The 18664-nt window shown below is 54.8% G+C and overlaps 5 protein-coding genes across 6 annotated transcripts, besides 5 other annotated features; 1 reads left to right on the top strand and 4 right to left on the bottom strand.

Annotated features, from left to right (window-relative positions):
- Positions 1–186: 186 nt before the first annotated feature.
- Positions 187–1812, bottom strand: EKO05_0000302 (uncharacterized protein; the record flags this gene model as incomplete). Its single annotated transcript, XM_038944659.1, has 1 exon — positions 187–1812. One exon carries the CDS (start codon positions 1810–1812, stop codon positions 187–189), a length of 1626 nt encoding a protein of 541 aa, XP_038802842.1.
- An 847-nt stretch (positions 1813–2659) lies between these two features.
- Positions 2660–4955, bottom strand: EKO05_0000303 (Up in starvation; the record flags this gene model as incomplete). Its single annotated transcript, XM_038936734.1, has 2 exons — positions 2660–4406; positions 4456–4955. 2 exons carry the CDS (start codon positions 4953–4955, stop codon positions 2660–2662), a joined length of 2247 nt encoding a protein of 748 aa, XP_038802843.1.
- A 365-nt stretch (positions 4956–5320) lies between these two features.
- Positions 5321–5364: a tandem repeat.
- A 175-nt stretch (positions 5365–5539) lies between these two features.
- Positions 5540–5579: a tandem repeat.
- A 550-nt stretch (positions 5580–6129) lies between these two features.
- Positions 6130–6215: a tandem repeat.
- A 1963-nt stretch (positions 6216–8178) lies between these two features.
- Positions 8179–8207: a tandem repeat.
- Positions 8208–8829: 622 nt separating this feature from the next.
- EKO05_0000304 (COPII subunit) lies at positions 8830–11837 on the bottom strand (the record flags this gene model as incomplete). The annotated part of the gene is made up of 2 exons (XM_059635405.1): positions 8830–9576; positions 9624–11837. 2 exons carry the CDS (start codon positions 11835–11837, stop codon positions 8830–8832), a joined length of 2961 nt encoding a protein of 986 aa, XP_059491388.1.
- Positions 11477–11532: a tandem repeat.
- Positions 11838–12405: 568 nt separating the features above from the next.
- EKO05_0000305 (uncharacterized protein) lies at positions 12406–14039 on the bottom strand (the record flags this gene model as incomplete). Of its 2 annotated transcripts, none has more annotated exons than XM_038936981.2 (5): positions 12406–12906; positions 12957–13082; positions 13132–13531; positions 13738–13784; positions 13881–14039. In XM_038936981.2, the coding sequence occupies 5 exons, from the start codon at positions 14037–14039 to the stop codon at positions 12406–12408; spliced, it is 1233 nt and encodes a 410-aa protein (XP_038802845.2). The 2 variants fall into 2 exon arrangements, with proteins under 2 accessions (XP_038802845.2, XP_059491389.1); XM_059635406.1 differs by having other exon boundaries at positions 13132–13636.
- Positions 14040–16062: 2023 nt separating this feature from the next.
- Positions 16063–18401, top strand: EKO05_0000306 (Catalase; the record flags this gene model as incomplete). Its single annotated transcript, XM_038936519.1, has 3 exons — positions 16063–16372; positions 16422–16658; positions 16714–18401. The coding sequence occupies 3 exons, from the start codon at positions 16063–16065 to the stop codon at positions 18399–18401; spliced, it is 2235 nt and encodes a 744-aa protein (XP_038802846.1).
- Positions 18402–18664: the final 263 nt, after the last annotated feature.

An 18664-nucleotide genomic window follows, 5' to 3' on the forward strand; every position in this document is an offset into this window, starting at 1 on the left:
CTCTGTAGTGGTTCTGCAAGATTTCGGTAATCGCGGCTTGTCATTGTACATGGGAGCGCTCCTTCTACTCGAACGCGTAGCATAGCGTCCCGATAGTTATATATACAAAACGTCATATCTACATTGATGGTATTACGCATATCCTACAGGTAATCTTTCCGCTTCCACTTCCACTTCCACTTCCTCCTACGACGGCGTCCACGGGACGAATTCCCCGCTCGAAGTCTTAGCCGCAGCTTCAGCACTGGCGGCGCTCTTATCGTGCTCTTGGTTGGCGTCGTCCGCGGCTTCGATTTCCAGCTTACTTTCCACCGTATCGTGTGCCTCGTTGTTTGCTGTCTCCATGTCCGCTGTTGGCATACTCTTGATGGGTTCCTTTGCCTCGGGAGCTTCTGCAGCGCTGTCTTGGCCCAGGAAGCCGAATTCAACGTCTGCATCTGCGGGCCGTGGCTGGGAATGTGACTGAAATGGTTCCAGCGCTCCATTGACGCCCTCGACGAGCGGGACATGGTCAGACGAGTCTTCGTCGCCGGCCCTGCGTCTCCTCGACACAGGTACGGTCCCCTTCTCCCTGCGCTCGTCATCGACGCCCACGCGACTAGCCACGATCTGGCGCCAGCGGCGCACCTCGCGGATCCCCTCGCCAAACTGATCCATGCCGTACACCATCTGCATTTCGCGGCCCAGCCGGCCGCTGCGTGCCATGTCGAATTCCTTGATCACTTGGTCCAGCAGGTGCAGCGTGTCGACGGAGAACTCAATGGCGCCGTTGTGCATGTCTGTCAGCAGGGAGACGAGCAGCGGGTACGAGGATTGCTGCAGCCAGGCTGTGCGGAGAAGTTGTGTGTAGAGTGCGGTTGTGGCGCCGAGGGCGTAGGACGAGCGGCCGAGGCTCTTCATGGTGGGTAGGATCGAAAGCGGCAAGGGGGAGGCGGGGAAGTGTGTGCGGAGGGTGGTGAGCGCGGTGAGAAGGTGGTGCGGGTAGTTTGCGAAGAGGATTTTGGGATCCGTCGTCGTGTTGGTAGACTTTGGGGTTCGAGATTTCCGGGGCGTAGGCTTGTTAGTGCCGTCGAGATCTAGCTGGCGGATCAAGTCAAAGACTTCGCGGTGCAGGACGTCCCAGAGGTCGCGGTCGGTTTTGGCGGACTTGAGGAGGTCGTCTACGCGGGTGCGCTCTCTCACGCGTGCTTCGTTCAGCTTTGCGGCTTTCGCGCTGACATCTTTCTTCCTCACCGCCCGCATCTCTGCACGCTTCATCTCAGGAGGGCGCGTTCCCCTCAAGATATGCTGTGCCATAGTCTGAAGGTCTTGTCTAGGCTTCCTGCTCTTCAGCTGTTCAGTGCTTGACCGGTTCCACTCTCTCGCCAGGTTTGGGTTGCCCTTCAGCGCCTCATCGAAGATCTTGTCCAGGTTCGCTGGGTTGTCCTCATCGTCAGGCTCCCAGTATTCGTCAGCAATGGCGTCGATCTCGACTTCGTGATCCTTCTCGTCTTGACGGCTGCCACGTGCGTTGAACTTCCTGTACAGCTTCTCAAAAGCAGCGCGCTCAGAGCCGGTGATTGTTGTTTTGCGCGCGGGCTCCAGGTCGTCGAGCGCCGGAGGCAGGTCGTCTTTGTCCTCAAAAGGAATGTCTTCGACAGCTGCTGCGTCATCTGGACGACTGTAGCGCGAGATGTTGCGACGTGCGATAGGCTGGGCGGCGGGCTTCCATTGCTGGATCGTGGCTGTCTGGTACAGGAACGGCAAGAGCGTCTTGGTGGTGGGTATACGAGATCGAGAGAGTGCTCGAAGAGTACTTGAGCATGCAGACATTGACAGAGAGAAATGTGGTATGGTGCAAGAGGCGAAACGGTGCAATGGCAACAGGCGATGATGAGGCGTGATCCCAAAACTTTTGGTCGACGCGTTAATCGCGTTAGGCAGGGGTCTAAGCGCGACTTGCTCTATGAAGTAACTTTCGAACGCCATCGACGACAGGTCAGCACTACCGAACCACCTAGCCAGAACTCGACATGGTCCGTGTCTGACTGGGATCTTGCTGCAGTTTCCGGGTGCATGGTGGATGCACTGGTGAACGTTCTCGCAGCAGAGGTTGCACATTTGCACGGAGCGGCGTCAGACAGGTCATCAAATTGAGTGAGTTTTTGGACTTGTAGAGATGGCCTGTAGACTGCTACTTGGACTCAACAACAACCTCCGACCATTACCATGCTCCAAACTCGAGTCAAACCCAGACAAATCCTTGAAGCAACGCTAAGAAGCCAAGGAAAATGAAGCTAAAATTCAAGTAAAAGCAAGAACGCCCGCTGTCGTCGATTTGGTATATCTCAAGGCTTAACAGCCAGTGGCGCAATGCTAACTAATTTCAAGCAAAAATCATCATGCAAATGCTCAACGATTGCGTCGTTGCAAACAGAATGCCGTCTCGGGTATCCGAAATACGAGTGGATCAAGCCTACTCGGGGTATCATCGAAAGGGGTCCTCTCCATCGGCCAAATCAAATGCGAAACGAGGTGTTGTGTGGTGGTGAACCAAGTTGGAGATGTATATCGTAGCGCCAGATCAGAAATATTCGTTATGTTGTTCCATGGCCGTAACTTCGTGTGTGAGATGGTTGAGTTGTATAAGGGAGATGCAAGTGTTGAGTTGTGACGAGAGTTAAGATCGGTTCTCAACAGCTTGATGTTCGCCAGTTGCCACAGCCACGAGTGCATCGAGTCGTCTCATGTCATGGACGCCTGCAGGAGGTGACGGTTGTCCAAGTGTGGTAGGTGCTCTCTCAGGCTCGCGCTGTGGTCTGTAGGTGGAACTAGAACTCGAGTTGGACAGTGTATGGCGATGATACGATTGGTAGCCGGTATGCAGTGGATGCGGCCTATCCATGATTGAGGCTGCAGGCTTGTATTCGTCCACATGTGTCCCTGGAGGATGTGCTTCAACGAAGCCGTTGCTGTGCACGATTGCAGGATGGTACTCGCTCATTGTGGTATTTCCAGGGGTTGGGACACCTTCGCTACTGCTGGAGTCCTCGGGAGACGTGCGCTGAATGGCTCGTACCGGTTGAGTGACTGGTTGACCGGCGGGTTGGCTGACAGGCCCGTTGTACCAAGCTTGTCGCTTGTTTCTGCGAGGCGTAGCAGGCAGTTCCTGAGGGTTACGCTCGAGCTCAGCCGGATGTATCTGTAGTGGCTGGGGAACATGAGAAGGCTGTTGATGGCTGAAGTAACCATGAGGTGCAGTCATTGGCCGTGTTGTAGCCGGTTGTCCATTCGGTGGGTACTGCGACCACGACTCACGTGGGGACGCTGATCCGGTAATGTCCAGACGGTTGATGCCCCTTTGCATTGTATCCTCCCAGGAAACACTCATGCGCTTCCTGTGGCCAACGCCTGGTAGAGGCTCGATGGGTGCATGATAGGTGAGGGGGCGTTGTGGTGCCTCGATATGCACAGGACCTTGTTGGGGACGTGATAGAGCTAGTGGAGGAGGCGCGTAGTCGAAACTTTCAATACCAGGAAGTCTAGTTTGCGATGCAGCAGGCTGCGATGTATACGACGGACGGTCTGCGTCGGGTGTTTGGTGATACCCAAGCCCGCTGGTCGCTGGTCGCGGTCCCGTGTATGTTCCTGGATGCCAAGTGCGTCGTCTCCAGTCTGCGTCGGCATTTGATTCCCTCCTCTGTCCAGGGAAGCTCGATACTACTGGACTGCCGTAAACACTACTCTGAGTCGAGAACGTGGAGGCGGCCGAAGATTGTAGCGGCGACATGTACGGTGGAGGTACTTGTCCGGGCGGTCCTGAAAAAGGGTTGCTGTTGGACAAGCGGCGTCCAGGTGGTGGACCGGCCCATGAAACCGGTCTCGAAGAAGTTGACGCCGGTGACTGAATGGCAGAGCCAAAGTGAGCAGGGCTGCCAGCGACCGTAGAGTATGTAGCTGACGTGGGTGTTGTAGGGGCGTTTGATTGAGAGTCGTACTCGACGATCTGAGGTCCAGGGCTGCCCATCAGCGGTGGGTTGTAGGCTTCCATGGTCTGAAGCGACAGACGTGCTCTCGCGGAGTCGTCGCTAGCCATGGCAAGCGGTGGGGGTCGGCGCCGCGAATCTGGAGACTGTGCCACGCTCATGGCGGAAATAGTAGACGTGATGCTCGAAGTGGAAAGATTTCTGCTATGCCCTCTACTGTGCCCACCCATGCTTCCAAGAGTGTTGGCCCTAGAGCGAGGCCCAGGAGGCCTGACGCGGTCCGTTCTGATCTGTCTCTGAAATCGTGTGCCAGTCGCAGCGAGCGATTCCGCGGGTATGTCTTCATTTACGTGGACAGTCTGCGCGTGTTGTCGAAGGTTGTCGAGTCGTGAGAAGCGCCGAGAGCAGTGGCATTGGAAGGGTCGTTCGCCGGTGTGTTTACTGCCAGTAGTCAGCAAGAGAATGCCCAAAGGTTTGTTCTCGGACGTACCGGATGTGTCGGGCCAGGTGCTCGCTTCTTGTGAAGCTTAGGTTGCACGGAGGGAACTCGGTGCAGAAGAAACGCTGGCCTTTTTTCTTCTTTGACGGCCTGCCACTTTCGCTGGTTGCACTCTCGTTGTCGGAAGCGTCTTTGTCGTCGTCTTCGTCGCCGTCGCCCATTTGCACATCTTCTGCCGCGTCTACGGACTGCGTCGATGTGTACGACTGCCCTCTGCTCAAGTTGCTTTTGGTCGAAGGGGTCTCACTGAGTTCGCGCGAGGGTGTGAAGGGCGAAGAGGGCAAGGGTCGCTGTCCAGCGATGCCAATGAAGCTGTTGCGTGTGGGTGTCTTGAGCGAGGGGTCCTCGGCTCTTGTTTCGTCGCCACGCTTCGAGTCTTTGTGGAACCTAGGGTCTGGTCGTGGGGTGGTAGGGGTTGTTTCTTCGCCAGAGCGTGCTGGTGGCGGCTCGGGCACCGTCAGGGTGGTGTTGACTGCTTGGAAGCTCGACATGTTGGGCTGGTTCAGCAGCTGTAAGGTGGGGAGAAGGGTCCCGTGTGCCTGTCGAGCTGAGCACTGGGGACGCTGGTGGTCCGGGAGTACGTGTAATGCGAGCGCACTCAACGGGCGACGACAGCACTCCAGAAGGCAGGCGAACCAGTACCTGAGCGTGAGTGTAGGGACTGTTCCCGGGTGTGGTGACTAGACTGCTTGGTGTACCGTGGGTCGTGGCTGCTTTGACGCGGGACCAGGAAGGCTGAAACGGATGTGATGACGAATGGAGAGCCGTGTTGTAGTAGCAACATCCGGACGCAGCGCGCGAAGAGGGGAAACGCAAACAAAGAAGCGTAGGTCAGAAGCGCCAACCTAGTCGTTGCGTCGTCAGTCGTTGCGTCGTGAGTAGTCAGCGGCCAGTGGTCAGGCCTTTGCCTCGTGTCGAGAGGTGCAGCGGCGGTGATGATGCGTGAGCGACGGGTGCTCGGAGTTTGGTGGAGGTATGCGATAAGGTGCAGACGGGTGCCGGGGAGGGGGGCCCCTCTTGGAACGCGGACTCGATGCACGCACGCACGAGCTGGCGCGGGCAGAGGCAAGCAAGTAGACAGGCAAGCAGGCAGACAGGCAGACAGGCAGACAGGCGGGCAAGCGAGTGTGCGCTGTGCGCTGTGCGCTATGCGCTATGGACGGTGGTGCTGGAATGCGGCTCTCAGGTCGCAGAGAGCTAGCAAGGCCTCTGAAGCCAGGAGACAGTGTCGTGCAGGAAGCAGCGGGATTGGGGGATTGGGGGATTGGGGCGCTGCACAAAGATGAGCTGAACCCCAAGGAAGGGAAGGGCCAAATGGACCGCTGTGCTGGACGGTGGAGGGGTTGGTAAGGCACGGGCAGAGTTAGCGGCTGTATTGTCGCGCCCGCCCTGATGCTGGCCTGGAAGGCTGGGGTTGGATTTAGAGACCGATCTGCCACCGCTGCCACCACCCAAAGACAGCCTGCTTAGTCGTCCGTGGTGAGCTGCGAGATCTGCAGCAGACCTCTCGAGTCGCAGACGCGCAGTCGTGCAGACGCGCAGACGTGGCTTGGCTGCAGATGCCCCTCCAAGCCTGTGAGCATACGCCGCCGAGTCAGTCTCGATGGTGAAAGAAGGCCGGATGCTGATCGCTGGACATTGACATTGAACACTGGACATTGAACACTGAACGCTGAATGCTGAATGCTGAATGCTGAATGCTGAATGCTGAACGCTGAATGCTGAACGCTGAATGCTAAACACTGAATGCTAACCACTGAATGCTAACCAAACGCTCATCGTCGTACTGCACACTGCACCCCAAGTGCTGAGTAGTGAGTACCTACTGCACTACAGAGTCCCAGCAACTTCGTAACCGGCCATTCTTGCACGCCCCTCGTGCCAGGACCCACGGCAGCAGGCTGCTGAGTGCTCACGCAAGCGGGGCTTCTGGATAGTGTCTGCCTCCCGGCATACTACGAACGGACATGCGCCCTTGCCTTGTCCATGTCGTTTGGCTTAGCTGAGTGCGACCTCCACTTGAAGCTGGCCGTGGCTGGCATGGAGGCGTGCTCGACTTCTGTCGACATGGATGACGAAACCACAACTGCCACTGCCGCGCTTCACACATGACTACCTGACTGCCCTCGATTACGAGCAACTCTCGTGGACCGCGCCGCCTTATCCCAACAGATGGGCTGCATGCCTTCAAGGCCCCCCGTAAGCAGACGAGCTGCTGCGAGCCTGGCGTGAATCTCCCTAGCGAAGCTGACCCTCTCCCGACCTAGCAATTGGCTCACCAACCCGGCTCCTGCAAGCTAGCAGCCTACACAAGCGCCGCTGCAAGGGGGGGCTCGAGTATCACCCCCACATCATCTGTCTTGTACCTTTGTACCTTGCTGAAGCGAACGACTAGCAGCCGGTCGTGATAAAACCGGCCTTTGCTCTGGAAAATCCGACTTGTTGTGCCGAGACCAGCACCGCCCGTCGCAGAGTGAGGCTTGCCTCCACCGCTCACAGGCCCATCCTCTGGCCTTGCAGACACGAGCGGAAAAATTCGCTTCGGCAGTCCTCAAGGTGTAGGTATGCGCTCTTAGTGACTGGAGCTTCGACACTCAAACCCAGATTCGGACGAGCCAAACGTTCCTGGACCTCGAATCGGTGGAACGCTATCAAGCACTAGCCCAGCTTTTGGCAAGTGTTCCCGCGGTCATCTGATGGCGTTCTTGGACGCGCATCCAGGGCCATGCTCTCTGCCCACGCAGACCTGCCACCGACCAAGTTTGCAGCGTATCACGGTAATGTTGACATGCCATCGAGTCAGGGTTGCAATAAATCTCGATATGGTTTCGTCAGCATACATGTACCATGCCACGGTATCGCAGCTGCTCCACGCAAGGAAAGGCAGCCGGCAAGCTTGATGAAACACTTAGCAGTTATGCGAGCTACCGGCTCATGCAACCTCGCCTTAGCTGGCGAAACAGAAGCAGTGATCAGCCGCCATCAGGTGGTCCGTGGTGGCGATGGCTGCATGGTGTTGAGTTGCAGAGCTGGGCACTCTCGACCCGCCGGCAGAGGGCTTGACGTTCAAGCAACGACGCGGCACAGCGTCGCATAGCCTGCCTGACGGGGCCGCGCGCAAAAGTAAGATTCTGGAGACCGTCAGCTGCGCCCAAAAACAATGGTGACTCACCATCGCCCACTGACGCCCCTACACCATCAAACCTGGTGGTCCACGGACATCGCCGGCGCAAAAAATCAAGTCAGGGCCGAACCGGAGTCGAACCGGTGACTTCGGGATTTACTGCTTTGGAGGGCTGCAATCCTACACTCTACCACTGTTGGCTGTTAGACGGGGCTTTCAAATATGGTGTTTTGAGATAACTAACCTGAGTTACCGACCCGTTGGTAGATGTTGATGCAGGAATCTTGAATATCAAATTATATAATTCCTTTGAAAATTGGGGACCACTCCTGGTCTAGCGGGCACCCTTGCAATACATCTCCACTCATCGGTCGTCGAACACAGCATTCCGATCACCCCTTCGTAATGCTGCCATACCCAACAGCGACAGGATAGCAGAAACGTAAAGCAAGGCACTGCAAAGCGCACGTGGTCCATGGTGTGGATGAGTAGCAGAGAAAGACGCGCAGTTGGTGACGGCGTCGATTAAACCGCGCTGCAACACCATTACAACAACAGCACATAGCATCGCTACCCGAGTATTTCGCCGCGAGAGAGAGAGAGAGAGAGAGAAACGAGACACGCAGGGGAGCTGCAGTGAGAAGGTCCGGTTTTCCCGACCCTAGAAGTCGTGGTATTGCGGATGCTTGGGGTTGCGCTTACTGCATCGCTGCGCTTGAGCGCTGTGACATCTTCTAACCCTCCGATTGTCACCCAGCTCATACCCTTCAGCATCCCAGGGCGTCAGTGACGGAAAATTTCACACTGCTGATGCACACTGTGTAGACAACCCCAGCTTTCAGACTTCGAGTCTAGAGGGTTGGGTCCGGGACTCGTGGAATCTGGGTTTCTATTCTCCACGGCTTGCACCTTCCACGTCTCGTGTGTGGTGTCCTCTCCATCCTCGCATCTGTCGTGCTGTTTTACTGTTTTCGGGGGGGAGGAAGTAAGGAAAAGGAGAGAGGGAAAGAGAACATCTTGGCATATCTCGCACGACAGCACGCATGCATCCCAGCGGGTCCAAACAACTGCGTTTCAGCATCATGCATGTGGGGGGTGTTGTGGAGCCATGACGGGCGTGGTCGTTCGTAGCACATTGTGCTTGTGCGACGGTGGACAGCCCGCGCACAACGTCGGGGTGCGCGATGCGTGAGGTCTGAAGCTCGTGGGGATGCCGAATGGATGTAAGCGCGGGGAGTTGATTAGTTGGGATACCCGATGTGCGATGCGGTGTCTGTGTTGCTGACGAGGTTAGTAGCTTGATTTTCTGCCATGTTGATTTCAAACGTGTCTATTGCGAGCATGTTGGTTGCTGATGCTATAGACCTATGTTCATGACACTTGACCCGCCGCCAACGTCGATTGCGACTCCCAAGTCGCCTACACCGCCTCAGATCATCAGAGGTTACATTTTGACGCAACGCTTCATAGATGCTTACTGAACAACCTGCCAAAGATGAGTCAGTCATGGTTGCGAAGTTCTTCATCCGAGCTAAACGTACCTTTTCACGCAGCTTGCTTATCCACTGGACAATGCTCTCACCCTGGTCTGCGCGGTCTTCCACGAGTAATGTCTGGGCCCAGAGCTTCAAGCTTGGCTCGCCGTCCTCCTTGATGATGTACAGGCTGGGCTGAACAATGCTTCCGACGCCCTTGCTCTTGTGGTCTCCGGACTTCTCAACGACGGCTCGTACACGCTCGGAGAAATCGTTGTCAATGGCTGGCAGAGAGGCCTTTCCCTGCTTGAGTTGTGTGCGGTCCTCAACACCAAAGACATCGCCAAGCAGAGCTGGCACAGTGTCCCGGCCAACCCACAAGAACTGGTTGACACCATCGTCGAGCAGGTATAGACCATAGGGAACAATTGACTGCGATGTGAGGTTCATCAGCGGAGGCATTGTGATATGGCCAGTAGTAGGATCAGGGATACCAGCATCGTCGGGCATGTCCTGGAGATTGTCAGCTAAGTATGGCAGCGCAAGACACGTCGACTTACATGAAGACTGTAGAAAGCTGGGTAGATGTACTGAACGAGCAGACGCAATGGCAGTGTCGAGAGAAGGTCGAGGGCAGCTGATCGAAGATCGGAGGGAATCTGTGCACTCTTTCGCAGACCGACGTTCTTGATAAGACCCAAGAACAAAATCGGCAGAGCGCGCAGGTTCTGGGGTAACTGGAGACCACCTCCTCCCATGCTGCCACCTGCCAGCTCTTTCCTGTAGGTCTGCAAGATCTCAATGATCTTGCCTTGCAGCGCATCGCGAGCAGCGTCCAATCCACTCGACAGAGCACGCTCAGCAGCCTTGTGGGTGAAGTAGGTAGTGATGGCCTGCGCGTCGGCCGAAGCATATACGTTCGCAAGGTTCTCCGTAGTAGGTACGGCCAGTGTCAAAACCCTGATACGGCGCTGGCCGCTCGAGGTTGTGTGAAGCACAGCAGCTTGGAGACAGGCAAATGGCTTGCTGATTGTCTCGTCAATCGCGACTTCGATCACGACAGCCTGGTCCCTAGGGTAGGCCGGGAAAGCGCACAGATCCGAAGAGCGGTTGAAGAAGTTTCCGTAGAATGCAGACATCCTAAGACCGGTTGTGGCACGCACTCGTAGAACAGCCTCGAGGCCGATCTCTGCAGACAAGTAATCAGCCAACTCCTTGGCAATCTTCATGACGTCTTCCTGCCTGGCAGCATTCCATCCGGGATAGAAGTATGTCTGGCCAGCCGTAAATCGGGGCAGGTTGCTGAGCGTTGCCACGTCCTGGTATTGAGAGGAGAACAGGAACATGTCGACTGAGACCTGATTCTTAGAGCACTCCACAGCAAACGACTTGTACCAGTTGTTTGCTGGTTGCAACAGACTAGCCTCCTTTCCAGTGCCGAGTAGAGACTTGTCTTCTCTAGGTGTCAATGCAGCATGCCCAACGTTAGGGAGCGAAGCGCCAATGACTGTGATCTTTCCTCCAAGAGGCGAGATCAGCTTGTGGGCAGATCGAAGAGCAGAGCCGAGGGCAAATCCAGGAATGTGTGTGTTCTGGAACATTGCAGGCAGGCGGTCAAGAAAGTTCTCAATGTTGTTGCGGCACTGGCTCAGACTGACAAGCAAGTCTGTAGGCATTGGTAGGTATGGCTCATCCAGGTCGGAAACAACAAGCTGGTGGGTATCGTTGTTCTCGCTGCCATCTGGAGGAATAGAGAAGAAGTGCAGGCTTGAGTCCACAGCCATGAAACCAATACGTGTCCTGCCGTCCGCGTTAGGTATCCTTTCGAGCGCCTCTTTGATGACCCGTGAAACGACTGCAAGCAGGCCGCTGTTGACTGATGCTTGTGTGCAGTCCAAGAGGATGTAGTAGCACAGCGGCTGGGGAGGCCGGACCATGTATTCCTGGGGTGCAACGAACTCGGTAACGGCGTAGTTCAGCTCAGGTCTCTGCCATCGATCCACGCTCTTTTGCTGCGCTGCGTCCCAATCAAAGGCTTGAGGAACGTCGTTTGTCAGGTTGCACATGTTGCACCTCCACCTGTGGCCATGGTCGAGGAAGGAAACAAATGGGTTGATGTATGCTCGGCATCGTCGGCAACGACTGATGACCTGGTCGTGAACAACGGGCACAGGGTCTTCCGAATCATGCAAGCTGGCATAAGGGCTGATGACCAGCGCAAATGGCAGCTTACTCTTCTTCAGCAGAGAGTGGTTTGTGGGAATGGTGTTCAGTGTACAGCGCAGGTACTTGCTCGACTCGTTTGCGAATTCGGAGGGCGTGGCAGCGGCGTTAGCAGGAAGGTTGATTGGCGGCGGGGGGTTGTAGAGCTCGGAGACGTGGAAGGGCTGAGCGATCAGGTCCGAGGGAAACAGCTGGTTCTGTGAAGCTGCTGTAGCTTGCTGCTGCTGCTGCTGTTGCTGTTGCGGCACTGCCTGGCCTTGCTGAGGGCCCAAGCCCATCTGGCCAAACTGCTGGCTGAGCGCATTGGGGTCCTGGGCAGCAGGCTGGCCATAGGAGGGAGCTGCTTGATATCCCGGTACTGGCTGTCCGTATCCTTGTACCGGTGCGGCGCCGTAACCGGGAGCTGGGGCGCCATATCCAGGCGCAGTCGCTCCGTATCCAGGGATAGCTGGCTGAGGGGGAGGAGCTGCTCCACCAGCATTCAATCCAGCATTGGCTCCGAACTCGTACGCGGCGCCCGCATATCTGTCCCTCTTCTTGCGATCCGCCATAGTGAGTGTAGCAGAGCCTCAAGAAATTGGCGAGAGGTCGAGGGAGGCGGCGTCGGAGGGGCAAGCGGTGGTGGTCGAGGCTGTTCGGATACTGAAGTGACGGTCAAGCTCGATCGATGTGTCTTCTTGGGTCGCCGCGCACATTCCGCGCTAATTAGAAGATCCCCGCCAAACCCACGCGCAAGCCATCTTTAAGTACACCACCTCCCTGCAAAACACACATGTGTCCTCGTCTTACTTGGAAGTCTTTGACAATCACAATCTGCTCCAGGCAGCAGCCCTTGCATCCAGGGCTGTCATTGTCTCCAGCCAGCTCTCTCATATCTGCTCAACGTGCCAACATGCGTCCCAGACAAACCTGCTCGGACATGCGTAGTCAAGAAGCACATGCTTGAACTTGATGTAGGGAAACACAAACGCACACCAACATGCAATCAAGTGTAACCAAAAGCAAGCTACACACACGTGAACTAATCAAACAGTCATTCGGAGACGTGTCCATCCCATACATTATACTAGCATTACGGTAATATAGGCAACAGAGCTCTGAGTCTGGGTCTTTTTACAATTAAGCGACATGTTGAAAAGCAGTTGGCTGTGGCTGCGAGGTCATCTCAGTAGCTTGTCGTTGCTCCAACCTCTCCGCTTCGGACACTGGGTATGGGGGCTGACTCCCAGCGTCGGTGCCTTGCACACTCGACTCCGCGTGACGGCCATCTTCTACAGTACCGACATCGTCCTGATACTGTGTAGTATCCTGCGCAAGCGTAGTACCAGCTCCACCAATCGGCGCTCCGGGCATCGCCCCTACACCCAGGTTGCCTGAGTTGGAGTGGATCGGCTCGACATGCAACTCGTAGTTGCGGAGGTCATCTTCAGCGTCGTTGAGCACTTGTCGAGCTTCCTCTGTACCTGCAAAAGGAGGGTGCAAATCTCCAGGAACGACAGGTGTGTCATCGACGAGATTCAGAAGTCGACGGGCATGCTTAGCCAAGATAATTTGCTTCTCAGCACGCTCAATCGTTGCTGCAAAGTGGTGGTCGTATGCCTCCTTGAACTTCTGACGAGTCTGCGTGTAGTCAGTATGCTGCTCCAACTGCATATCTGCTTAATACTTACAATGTTGGTGAGCTGCGCCTCAGCAACCAAGCTCTGCGCTTCTGCACGGACAAGCTCCTGTTCGAGCTGAACAATCTTGGTACTCTGAGGCTCCTTGTACTTGAGTTTGGCGATCTCATCCGAGATCTACGTGAGGGTTAGTAGATTGCGCGCCCGAGCATGCTCAACGTCTGACCTTAGCCTTGTGGTCTCGGCTGGGCTGTACTGAGCTCTCAGTGTTCCGGATCTGCTTCAAGACTCCTCGGTAGTCCTCCAGAGCTTGCGCATAGAGATCCTCTTGCTCTGCAATCTCCGCCATGAGGACACCAAGCTTGTCTGATACCTCGGAGATTGTCTCGTCCTCGGTTGCTTCACCCCACTCGGAGAGTTGCCTTGCGACACCGACACGTTCGCGCGCTGCGACCTCATGGGCGCCAATCACGTGGTTCTCGGTCTTAATGATCTTGTATAGCTTCTTCGAGAGCTCCGGCTGTTGTGTGCCGCGCAGAGATGCCATGGTAAAGCGGTGCTTCGACGGCTGCTTCTCGGAGACACTAGAGGTGCCCTTCTTGGATCGGACGGAAAGTGATCGGTTCCTGACACAGGCAAACCCATGGTTAGCGAACACGCCTGGGAGATTTGGGGCAGCGAAGGACTGGGAGCCCACGGTCCGGATTGTGGACGAACAACGGCCGAAGATGCTATGTCGACAAGTGAGACAATGCAGATGAAGCGTGCGTAATTAAGCCGAGCCATACGAGTGCGGTAGGTTGTGGGGAAATCAAACGGACAAGGGGCTTACATGTTGGATGTTTTCTGCGATTTCTCTCCTTGTGTATTGTTTGCTGTCTGCTCATCGCTGTGGTTAGCACATTGTTGGATTTTAGCGATCGCCTCGCGCAGTAGCTCAAGAGGTTGAAGTTGACGATAAGGCGATCATCTTACCTTTTTGAGAAAACAAGGCGGGTTTTTTGAAACGCTCTGATCTCTGCAGTGCTGGGGTCGGAGTATGAATCTGTTTGAGGTTCGAAGGCGGGAGTTCAGGACGTCACGCAAGCAATCAGTGATGTCATCGCCAATGCAACTCGATAGCTTACCGCCCATGTACCACAAGACATCGCTTCTGCCACATCCACAACGGTGCCGTTCAAGTACAACTGTTTCAAGCAACACAAGCCCGAGTAAAGCGAAACAATCTTTTGCACTCGCGGCTATGATGAAAGAGTCACGACGCTCATATACTCCATACGGGGTGGGTATCGTTGCAGCAGCTTAATAGTTATGCAGGCATTGCAAAGGTGAGTTGGATTGCGTTCGGGGATACCTTTCCTCAGCTATGCTTGCAAAAGGGAGGCTGCCTAGGTGCGTCAGTTGCAGTCGCCTACTCACTGTTCTTAAAGCGCACGTACTGTGAGTGGGCGACTGCGACGGCTGCAGCATGGACTGAGCTCGCAATCGGATGTTGGCGCCAATTTTCAACTGTTTGTCCACGATAAAACGGATATTCGGTCCAATATTAGAATAATTGCTATTTGAGCTTTGTGTCACAATTCGCGATAGGAATGAGCTACTGTTATTCAGGGGACACACCTTCCAGTTCGGTCAAGAGTCACTTAGCTCATGATGATCGCGAGCGTGGAGCTGACATGACGTTCACTCGACCTGACGGAAGCACAGAGGGCGAGACTGCGGTTGAGTGTTCTAAACCCTGTAAGCAATGCGGTGCAACAGATAAATGGAGCTCCATTTAGCTCCATCTGCGCTAGTCACTCCTGACGATCTTTGCTCCCGCGGAGCATCGTATCTTCCGGGTTACTTTTCCTCTTAGAAGCTCTAATCAGGAAGTTGGTGCTACAGCTTTGAAATTAGTCAGTATTGTGCGGTCTGCTTCCGTGGTTGTTCGCACCGATTGTTCAATCAACACGCGATTTGCAGTCTGCTCCTGTCATCTAAAACCCGCAATCCAAATGGCTCGAGTGGCTCTTGGCTGTTGCTTCCTCCTGCAAGTGGTTGCAAAATCGTACGGGGGTCCCTTCTGTGCCAATCGCGTTGGAATTATTGACAACCACTGGGATCCTTGTCGCTCCACCGATACGTTCTGGCTTGGCAGTGGAGAGCGACCATGAACGGCCATTACTGACCTGTAAGCTTCTGGACACCATTCACCACCTTCCCCAATCTATCAACTAGACATTTTTGCATCCCGAAATCGCATGTTCGTGGGATCTTGGTCTCCATACCAAGACGGATAGCCGCGCGAAAATCACCACCGTGACCTACACCCGAGTGGCTACTGCATGATCTCCCACCCTTGATGTTTCTTACTAGACGAACGATCCTAGCTTCACAGCAGCCTTGCGCGATGTTGAATATGAAGGGTCAATTTCATGGCTGCAATGAAAGCACGAGTCGGTCAGATATGAAGGTCCGACACTATCCATTCTGTTGCCTACGCTTGGGTTGTAATCAAGCTCATAATCAGACACTCGTTAACGGATTGGTCAAAGGCCTAGTCACATACGAGTAGCACATTGAACACATGAGATCCCTGTCTGGCTGCTCCGGCCATGCTCACAAGAGGAGCTGAGGCCGACAGAGCCACATCTCAAGACGCGTGTGCGGGATCCAACGTGCTGTCAGCCACTCCATCAACACTGCCAAGCAGCTTCGACTATCTGAAGGCCCCCAGATGCTCGGTATGACCGTCTCCCAGAGCCCTGTTTATGCCTCATTTGCATGCAGCACGCATCCCACTCCCTTGGTCAACGTACAACATCTTGGCACGGCTTACAATACCCTTGTATCAAAACGGCCACTTCGTGCACGAACCTAATCTTTCACAAGTGGGTCCGGTGCAAATCAGGGACCTTACAGGCTACCCGAGTTACAAGGGGTGTGCTTGCACTGAGCATCTAGTGATCTTTTACAAGAAGAAAACCCCGGCTGTGGCAAATCATATTTCTAGTTCTACACAGTACTCCGTTCAGGCACCCCCCTTGTTCCGACCTCTCTGCCATACCGTGTGGATCCGCGGGTGGCTCTCTCCACATTACTGACGCGCAGGTGTATAAAGTAACAAGGTTTCTCGCCATGTTGCCTCATCTGCCACCTCACTACACCCGCCAAGATGGTCAAGTCAGGACTCATTGCAGCTTTTGCTGCTTACGCACACGTTACTCAAGCTGCATGTCCTTTTATGGACAACGATGCTCGTGATGTGCCTGCCAGTCATCCTCAGGTCAAACGGGCAGATGGCTCCTACGACGTCCCATCAAACACCAATGAATTCATGTCACGGTTCGAAGTCAACGATACCGGTGTTTACATGACTTCCAACTCCGGAACACCCATCGAAGATCAAGAGAGCCTCAGCGCTGGTGAAAGGGGACCCACACTCTTGGAAGACTTCATCTTCCGGGAAAAAATCATGCACTTCGGTGAGTCTGTCAAAGAATACAAGCTTACAAAGACTGACTGATGCTCAAGACCACGAGAGAGTCCCAGAGCGCGCTGTCCACGCACGAGGAGCTGGCGCTCATGGTGTCTTCACGTCCTATGGTGATTGGTCGAATATTACAGGCGCCTCATTTCTGAGCACACCAGACAAAGAGACTCCTGTTTTCATTCGATTCTCGACTGTTGCTGGTAGCCGTGGCTCTGCCGATACAGTGCGTGATGTACACGGTTTCGCTGTTCGATTCTATACCGACGAGGGTAACTTTGGTAAGCTCTTGAGAGACTCCCGGCCTTACCAAACAGTATGCTGACTACCGTATAGATGTTGTGGGCAATAACATCCCTGTATTCTTTATACAAGATGCGATTAAGTTCCCAGACCTGATTCACGCAGTGAAGCCTAGGCCAGACAACGAGATCCCGCAAGCAGCAACCGCCCACGATAGTGCTTGGGACTTCTTCAGTCAACAGCCTTCTTCCCTGCACACTCTCTTCTGGGCCATGAGCGGTCACGGTACAATCCGGTCGTTCAGACACACCGATGGCTGGGGAGTGCACACCTTCCGCTTCGTTACTGATGAGGGCAAGACAAAGCTTGTCAAGTTTCGATTCAGGACTTTGCAGGGTAAAGCGTCTCTCCTGTGGGAGGAAGCTCAGGTCACTGCAGGCATGAATGCCGACTTCAACCGACAGGATCTGTTCGATAGCATCGAGAACGGCTTGTTCCCTGAGTGGGTCTTTGAGGCTCAGATCATGGAGGAAGATGACCAGTTGCGATGGGGTTTCGACCTTCTTGACCCCACCAAGATCGTTCCTGAGGATATCGTTCCTTTCACACCTCTTGGCAAGCTAACGCTAAACCGCAATCCTCGCAACTACTTTGCCGAGACCGAGCAAATCATGTACCAGGTCGGCCATGTTGTTCGTGGTATCGATTTTACCGAGGACCCACTGCTGCAAGGTCGACTGTTCTCCTACCTCGATACCCAGCTGAACCGCCACAATGGTCCCAACTTTGAGCAGCTGCCCATCAACCAGCCTCGCGTCCCTGTTCACAACAACCAGCGTGATGGGGCTGGTCAGATGTATATCCCACTGAACACCGCAGCGTACAGCCCTAACACTCTCAATGCTGGATCGCCCAAGCAAGCGACACAGAAGGAGGGCCGCGGTTTCTTCACCGCTCCTAATCGCTCTACTGGAGGACGTCTTGTACGCGCTGTCTCGTCTACGTTCGCGGATGTTTGGTCGCAGCCGAGATTGTTCTTCAACTCTCTACTTCCCGTTGAGCAGCAATTCGTTGTCAACGCTATCCGCTTCGAGACTGCGCAACTCAAGAGCGATGTCGTCAAGAAAAATGTTCTGATCCAGCTCAACCGTGTCAGTCATGACGTCGCAGTCCGTGTCGCTGAGGCTATCGGTATGACCGCACCTGACGCCGATGACACCTACTACCACGACAACACCACGACTGGTGTCAGTGTCTCCGAAGCGCCCCTGCTCAAGATTGACGGCCTCAAAGTGGGCTTCTTGACTTCCAACTCAGCTAGCAGCGACACCGCTTCGAGCCTCAAGACAGCCCTCAAGGAGGTCAACGTTGGCTTCACCGTCGTTGCTGAGCATCTCGGCGAAGGCATTGATCAGACTTACTCCGCAACTTCTGCTGTTCAGTTCGATGCTATTGTCGTGGATGGTAGCGCCAGCACTCTCTTTGCGGCTCCTGGTAATCTCGCCAACACCAACTCGACTGCCTCGAACACGACTTCGAGCTGGCGCTCAACTCTGTTCCCTGCTGGTCGACCCCTACAGATTGTGCAGGAAGGCTACAAGTGGGGCAAGCCTGTTGGCGTAGTTGGCACTGGTAGCGAGGTGTTTTCCGCTGCCGGTGTTGAGGCCGGTACACCTGGTGTGTATGCGTTCGGCACAAACGGCACGGCATCGATTGTGGACCAGTTGTCCGAGGGTCTGAAGACCTTTAAGTTCCTGGACCGATACCCTCTGGATAACTGAGGAGGTTTTTAAGTTTCTGGACCGATACCCTCTGGACAACTGAGGAGGCTGTCCCGCAGGAACTTTGTATATTATTATTTTCGTGTAACTATCTTTCAAGCAAGCAAGCACGTAAATTCACAAGTGTGCACAGTTCCTTTCTCAATCACCTTGATCTTTAGACTGCTTACAGTGATACCAGTGGATTGTCAACTTCGTGACACCCCACATTGACCCACAATGTGCCTCACCGCCAAGGCTGTCCAACGGGAAGCGTAGAATGT

The sequence above is a fragment of the Ascochyta rabiei genome, chromosome 1, assembly GCF_004011695.2.
Source record: "Ascochyta rabiei chromosome 1, complete sequence".
NCBI lineage: Eukaryota > Fungi > Ascomycota > Dothideomycetes > Pleosporales > Didymellaceae > Ascochyta > Ascochyta rabiei.